At 37.7% G+C, this 8,327-nt stretch overlaps 1 protein-coding gene across 1 annotated transcript in view; it reads left to right on the plus strand.

The window, feature by feature from the left end:
• Positions 1-8,327, plus strand: part of deptor (DEP domain containing MTOR-interacting protein) — a 36,205-nt gene that overhangs the window by 18,747 nt on the left and 9,131 nt on the right. Inside the window, exon 7 of the mRNA XM_084088328.1 lies at positions 3,051-3,188. Coding sequence (XP_083944454.1) covers positions 3,051-3,188 — 138 coding nt within the window. The remainder of the gene's footprint in view (positions 1-3,050; positions 3,189-8,327) is intronic.

Genomic DNA, 8,327 nt, shown 5'->3' on the forward strand with positions numbered 1-8,327 from the left:
GGGCTTGTGGAGTGTGTATGTTGACTTAACAAGTACATGAATTTTAATGTTTTGACTTTGAATCAGGTAGATTCTACATCAGTCATCAGTGTTGAACTACACAACACTGGGTTGCACATTATTTTACAGTTATTACATGGTATGTTCATACGAAACAGGACTGTAAAATAAAGTGCTACCCAACACTGTTTTCTGTACTTATTGCATATTTTAATTACAGTATAGACCTTATGTAGCCCCGTCCCTTTTCAGCGCTGCGCTCGTTGTCTTTTGTCTTCCGGTCTGTATTTTCACAGCGATCTTACGTAATTATGAATGAACGGCTCGTTTTCAAATCTTCTCGGTCTACTGACATTTGTTAAGACATCTGCTTTAAACATTACAATCCTCATGATAACTTTCGTTAACTTTACAATAAGTAAATCCACTTCACCAGCTAATTACTCCTCGACAGCAATGCCATTGAAATGCACAGAGCTACCGCAAAAATGAAAGTTCAAAGACAATGTTCTAAAGATGGCTGTGTGCTTGTTTCTCTGGCGCATAAGGTCTATAATCAGTGATTTTTAGTTCTGTTGACAATATAATCAATTTCACAGTGATATTACTCAAAAATGAAGGAGTGGATTAATCTAAAAATAAAATAGGGTTAATTATTTTCTTATTTATTTTTATAAAAATAAAATCTAATAAATGTTTAAAAATGCTTAAAAATTAAAATAAATTAAGCATAAATAAACATTATTAAATATGACTATTTGAAAAGTGATTTGTTTATATATCCTTTGAGACCCTTGTGAATTATTATATTTATTTCTTTCTTTGCATTTCAGTTTTAAAGGAACACTCCACCGTTTTTTTAAATAGGGCTTATTCACATTCTTTCATACATTTAGATAGGTGGTAAATGCATTTTTGTCTCAGTGCATGCATTGTTTTAGTTTGACAGGGTCGGCGCTAGCTTAGCTTAGCACAATGAATGGAATCCTTTGTTGCCAGCTAGCATGGCCTGAGTAAAAGTGATAAAAAAACAACAAAAAAAACACGTAATTACTTCTTGTGGCCTGCGTATTCACAACGAGTACAAATAGCGATGCAGATTAACACTAGGCGATTTCCTAGGCAGATATTGACTTGGGATTATATTAGGGGGAAGCACAGGCGAAGCACAGCTACTTAGGCGAAGCACTGCTACTTAGGCGAAGCACTGCTACTTGGGCGCAGAGATATCACGCAACACATGAAATCCCACGACTTCTGTCAACATACCGGTGTGCACTGCAACGAGTCAAAACACAGAAGAAGAACAACAACACGCATGACCTGCACCGAGTATCTTCGCTTTTGGATTGTTTTTTTTTTTTGAGAAGTTACAACTACAGTTACAGCAAACATGGTAACGTTAATTACCTGCGTAGCAAAAGGTTGTGAGAACAAGCAAAGGACATACACGAATGTAATGTTTCACAGAATTCCATCGAATGTGGAACTGAGAAATAAATGGCTAACTGCTCTGGAGATCTGTACTCCAACGCCTCTCTACAAAATTAAACAGTATCGTGTTTGCGAAGAGCATTTTGCACCGGAGGACTAAGTTACTTTGAAAAAATGGAATATGGGCCCAGAAAGACGGTACTACGTCTGAAACATACGGCTGTCCCCATCCCATCTATTTTCAAAGCACAGGCAGAACAAAGTGCACATGTAAGTTGTCTTTTATTACTCTTCCTTATGTTAATCTGTGTCTTTATTCGGTTGTAAGATAGATGCTGAGAAGCTGTATATAGACTACAGTTCAAATAACGTTAGCCTCCTCTAGTTAAACCTCATGTTGAATTCAACCTGTTTAGCATGAACAACCAAACTAAAATAAAAACCGCTGTTATCGTTAACTTAACTTACCTGTAAAATGAAATGACTGAGGGCTAAGTTAGCTATTTCTCTCACCGAGTTAGCCTGGTTCTTTTGACTCAGGAGTTTTAGTATAACTACTATGAGGAGAAGGCTACAAGCAGTTTACTATACATGTGTCGTTTAAAATAATCACTTACTCTGTGGACAGCTCTCCATTTGGTCTATTCGGCGTGGGGCGTTTTTTCCAGTTCACTTTATCACACCGGAAAAAAAAAATCGAGTACTACAAAATCAGCCATGTTCATCGCCATTCATGTACTGTTGGGAAAATAGCCAGGCAGCTACTATTCACACCGGTATGTTGACGGAAGTCGTGGGATTTCATGTGTTGCGTGATATCTCTGCGCCCAAGTAGCAGTGCTTCGCCTAAGTAGCAGTGCTTCGCCTGTGCTTCCCCCTAATATAGTCCCAAGTCAATATCTGCCTAGGAAATCGCCTAGTGTTAATCTGCATCGCTATTTGTACTCGTTGTGAATACGCAGGCCACAAGAAGTAATTACGTGTTTTTTTTGTTTTTTTATCACTTTTACTCAGGCCATGCTAGCTGGCAACAAAGGATTCCATTCATTGTGCTAAGCTAAGCTAGCACCGACCCTGTCAAACTAAAACAATGCATGCACTGAGACAAAAATGCATTTACCCACCTATCTAAATGTATGAAAGAATGTGAATAAGCCCTATTTCAAAAAAACGGTGGAGTGTTCCTTTAAGTGGTAAATCATTTTTATTTATTTTTATAATAAAAAAGTTTTAATGTTGGGGTTTGTGTTTGGCTGTAGCAATTATAATTAGCTTTATATAAAGCTAGAAGTTTATGGTATGTTCATTTAGATTGCTAAAGAGTTGTATACGTGTTCATGATGCTGTTTGCCATATGGTATATTTTCATCAAGAGGAGAACTCTTAACAGATCTGATGTTTCCCTCTGGACTGTTTTTTTTTTTTTTTTTTTTTAGTTAGTAAATGCAAAAAAAGGATGTTTAGACACCACAACCATATAAATTGTTGGATCATGGTGTTTTCAGCGGGCAGAAGTGTTGCGTGTGGATTTTAACTGATCTCTATTCGCTCTCTCACTTCCTCTAATACTGTCTCTATCTAACCTAATTTCTCTCTCTCTATCTCTTTCCCCTCAGTCAGTCCCACTAAAGAGATAAAGGTGGTGTCAGCGGTACGGCGGAGCAGTATGAGCAGTAGTTGTGGCAGCAGTGGTTACTATAGCAGCAGCCCCACACTCAGCAGCAGCCCTCCTGTGCTCTGCAACCCCAAGTCTGGTAAGAAAAGCCCTCTTCTGTGCCCAAACACCCCAAATTCATAATTTCAACATAAATAAAAAATGGCACACAGCATCGTCAAATAAGCAAATCGGGTGAATTTTGATTTCTTGTTGTCTTTAAGCTTCTTAACCTAGCGTTAACTAGCATTAGCTTTAGCAGTTATTTTACAACATCTCCACCCTGTTTGTATAATAACATGGCCTTACTTTAAAGCTGCAGTCCGTAGTTTTTCCTCTTTGTCGCCATCTCTGTTCGAAATCTGCAATTGCAGTTATTCGCAGAATTATTACCTTTACGTGTGTTGTGCCTCGGCACTCACAGCACGGATGAATCCAATGTTTTGTGGAGAATGTGCCGCGCCAGTGTGAATACTGTCATTCGGAATCACAGATTCTACTTTTTGGAAGTATGACCAACATAAGAATTTTCACTAGAAAATGTCGTCTGAACAAGTAAGTAACATCCACTTTTGTTCTGACCAACTAAGGAAAAAAAAAACATTGCAGTAAATCGCGCTGATTAAATCTAATGATCGCTTATCACGTCAAACCGTGCAAATTATACTTTGTTCTCAAATTGTTAATGTTAACAACATCAGCATTGCGTGAATATATTTAATGCCCTTCTGATATTTATCCTTGTTTTCGCACGGGCCGGTTGCAATCTCTTTTTTTCTCCGAAGTCCGAAGTCTTTCACGTTTTACAATGGGTGAATCTCCAGTTGTCACTGGTGATTGTCGTTTGAACCTTTCTGGATCCGCCATCAAATTGATAAGTTTAATTATATCAAATGCTGTGAGAAAAGGCTATAAATCTCCACCTCCAACATCCTCACACGCAATATAGCCAACTAGCCGAGACACCTTCTTTATGTGTACAGATGTGACGTAATGACGCAAAGACATGCTCGAGTTTCCCGCGGGAATCCACCAGTACCACTGGAATTAAAAACATTATTACAAGCTTAACATTTTGAATCGAGCTAAGGTTATGCTCAAAAATCTATTTTGGATAATTTTTAACCCAAAAAAGTTACAGACTGCAGCTTTAAAATGTTTTATAGCTCCAAAATATTGAGCATTGTTTTCTTGAAACTACCGTAGTTTACTGTTTCATGGCCCTTTAAAGGGATTGTTCACCCCAAAATTCTGTCATTGTTTACTCACCCTCATGTCATTTCAAACCTGCATGTCTTTTGAGGGTCGCGAAAGGAGAAATGTTCATAAATGTTCTAGTCGCGCTTTTCCGTACAACGATGGTGGGTACTGACTCGCTTTCAAGCTTCAAAAAGAATGCAAATGTCTCATAAGTATTTAATGCATATCATGCAGTTATATATATCTTCTGAAGATATATGTTTTTCTAATAAAATAAAGGTTTTAGTGTTTTTTTCAATAGGTTTTAGTGAGAAAAATGGAAATTGAGGTGATTATTCAAGTCCTCAATTCAACAAAGCTTTTCTCATGAACGTACAAAGGAGAGCTATGGTCAACGTTTATAGCTCCAAAATACTGTATATTTTTCAAGCTGCAGGCGATTTTGTCTTATCAGATTTTCCTGTGGTGTGAGGTGTGTTAAGAGTGATTAAATCTGCAGTGAATGTCAGGGAATGAACCGATCTCAAATGATAAATGTCCTAAATGTTGAATATTGCAAAATGATGGACAGTGGTTCACATTTCCCGTGGTAATACAATTAAGTAAATATTAAATAAATGAGTAAATAAAGTGAAAGTAAAAAGTGAAACAAGTAAATGAATGATCAAGTAAATTAATAAAAGAGGCGCTGCCGTATATGGACCCGCAGTTGGCTTGGAAGACGTGGGTAATATGGTTTATCCATTTTGCAACGTGAACTGGAGGTAAGCAACAGTTTGCTAAATTGCAGCTGTTTGATAGCTACAGAACTTAAAGATCCCCCTCTTTTCGTTTTCTTTCTCGCTGCATTAAAGAGGAAATGCAGGAAATTTAACTTTTTTCTTGCAGAAACATCAGTGAGTTTAGGGCAATCAGTTCGTAGCTCTGCTTCAACTGTACCATACCCTCACGAGGGGCAACCAACATTTCTGACATGTAAGAAATTCATCCGACTATCCTATTGCCGGTCGGAAGAGGTTAATCACCTCTCGTTTCTCCCTGTACACTGCATGACAAACGACGCAAAACAAAGCTGAAATTCGTCCCGATTCAAAAAAAGAGTCAGCTTAAGAGTTCAGCTTAAAAACAGACGAAAATCGCACATTGTAGGCCCGGCTTAAGTTTTTTTCACAACGATGAATTGCTTATAGCTTTCTCAAAGTTATGTTTGTAGTGTGTTACTGTTCCTTTAACAGAACACAACGTGTGGAGAGTGTCGTATATCAGCATATACCTATATATCTATGTTTCTTAAGAGAAGTCAGAAGTTTGTGTGATTGTGTGCTTTCAGGCCATAAAGCCACTTCCGCCTGTTCTCCCTCCGTTCTCCACTGTAATCCTGCTTGTTGACAGTAATTCTACGAGGCGTCGACCATGTAGTTCCCATGAACTTCTTCACCCTTCTAACAGGGATTCTCCTTGTTAACTTGTACTAGCAGAATTAGATAACAAGATTATATTCAAAGGAATAGGTCACCCAGTAGTTTAATAAATCAAATTGGTTTCCTTGGTAGTACAACTGTTGAGAATATTGTCTACATTTACACATTGAAGCCCAACGCATACTTTAGTTTTGAAATGAAAACTTAGCATGTGCGTACAGTATTTCGTACAGTTGAACGTACAGTATTTCAAAAGGGCTTTTCACACTTTGCTTACCCCCTGTGTTTAAAACCCTGCTTTTAACCTTGTCTAAAGGAATGCTTTTACCCGGGGTTATGAAACCCTGCTCCGCTTTTGCGGTATTACACCGTGTCCTAACCAAACGCAACACGACACACAACAAAAGGTATCTTTTCCATGTTATTTCAGACTTTTTGTGCCAACCACGACAATCTACAGGGTATTATATTTTAGAAACAGTTACTATTTATGCGACATTGCGGCTGGAGCAACAGCATAAAACGTATGACAGTGATAATATACAGATTATGTACTTTTTTAATGTTAAAATCATTTATTGAGAGTTTGAATATCATTTTGTGTGACCTTAATAGCCATCCTGAAATCGACAATGGATGATTCACCTCAAATTCACCTCAGAACTCAATGTGAACAAACAAGTGTATTTTATGACGAAGGTTGTTACAGTCTCCCAATATGTATTTTTAATAATGTTAAAATTGTGTAATATTTATGAATTTGATAATGTGTTTATTCATTTTGTTTTGAGATCTCTGCCCACACTCTTCTGATTGGCTGTGATTTTCAATTGATTTTGTCATGTCTCGTCGTGTCGCATCTTGTGTGGACAGAAAAATTGCTTGTCACTAGAATCTTGTCGCATTGCGTATGGTTAAGACATGGTGTTACACCACAAAGTACATTCTAGAAAAACTGGATATTACAGTTGGCAATATATAAAATGAGGAAGCGTAATACTAGAGCTTTTATTTAAATAGGTTGTGTGCTGCATTTGTGCAGTCAATGACACTGACACTGCAAAAATGCGTTTCTCTCCACAAGCTGACCTATAGAAAAATACCATGCTGATAATTTCATTTAAATGCTCACTGTACACGTACACCTCCACCGAATGTAATATCAAAGTTGTATGGACTCAAACATGGTGTGACAATGCCAAAATGACAATTTTTTGTCATTTTGGAGCTTGGCAGCCTCGCTTTCTATTAATTTTAATTAAAAAAGAGTAGCCAGATACTTTTTTGGGTAAACTAACCCTTTTCTCACAAAATGTTTAAGCACCTGAAGTTGTCATCCTGATTTCTTGAGGATATTTTTTCATCACTGCCTTGTGATTTTCCAAATAATTAAAAAAATACAAATAATTGGAACTGATTGTGACATGCATTTTCTTATTTTACTGTCTCTATCTGTTTTTTCTCACTCCTTTCTGAGTGTGTTTGTGTGGAGTAGTAAACTCTCTGACCCATAAAAACTCTCAGGCTGAGAAGTGCCGTAGTACATGCGTAGTGTGTGTGTGTTTATGGGAAAGTCTGGCAAGGACACGTAGTCCCCTTCAGGAAAGGCAAGGAGCACAGCCAGCAGGCAGAGAGAGAGAGAGACAGAGGAACATTTTATGCACATACTCAGAGTCATCCTCCTCCAACACCAAATTAGAACGTTGGCCTCCATGACGATCCAAGGCGAGTCTGAAGCATGCCTGTAATGAAGCATTCCACACCTACCACATGACTCAGCCTTCATTTCACCACAGCACAACTCCCCGCTTCATACTCTGCCCTGGGACAGTGAGGCCCACTGTTAAAACCAGACCTGTTCTTTGTCCAACAACGAGGATCCAAGATGCAATCTGTCATCAGAGTGTCTAACGTTATAACGTACATTTTGAATTTGCGAAGGAAATAGGCCGCTTTTCCAGATGTGTGTTTTTACCGGCGTGTAAGGAGACAAGCATGCTGGGTTTGGCAGTGCCATTGCCTGTCTCTGATTGGTGAATTTGCTCATCCAATCCTGGGATTACTTAGCTCTCCACCCAAAATCGATGAAAACAAAATGAACTCCAGAGAAAAAGTGAATAAGAAAGAATGAGAGAAAAATAGTGAGGCCCAAACATAAATTTGTTAAAAAAAATCAGTCTCTCCCTTTCTTTCTCATTCTCTCTCTCACACACGGACATAATCCTTTCTCCCTGCTTTAAAAAGAATGTGGCATTGTGTGTGAAAGGTTTCATGCATGTATGTGACTCTGTAGGGGGAATGGAAAGGCCCTGGCCATGTGCTCCCTATTCAGAATATACACACATACAGTAAATATTCTTTAAAGGGAAAGTTCATAACATAAACATCTGCTGTTGTTTACCAACCCTCACATCATTAACTTGCATGTTTTTAAAATTTTAATAATATAAAATTTCAATAATACAGCCCCCAAAATGTACAAAAAAAACAACAAAAACTCCAAACAAAAAAGTAGCCTAGTCGAAGTTAATATTTTTTTAAAACATATTTGTCTTTAATATTTTGATATTATTACCGTTTCATTGTTTTTTTCTGATAGTACATGATTCATTCTGATA

Source organism: Abramis brama (genome assembly GCF_963993115.1).
Source record: "Abramis brama genome assembly, chromosome: 17".
NCBI classification, from domain to species: Eukaryota; Metazoa; Chordata; class Actinopteri; order Cypriniformes; family Leuciscidae; genus Abramis; species Abramis brama.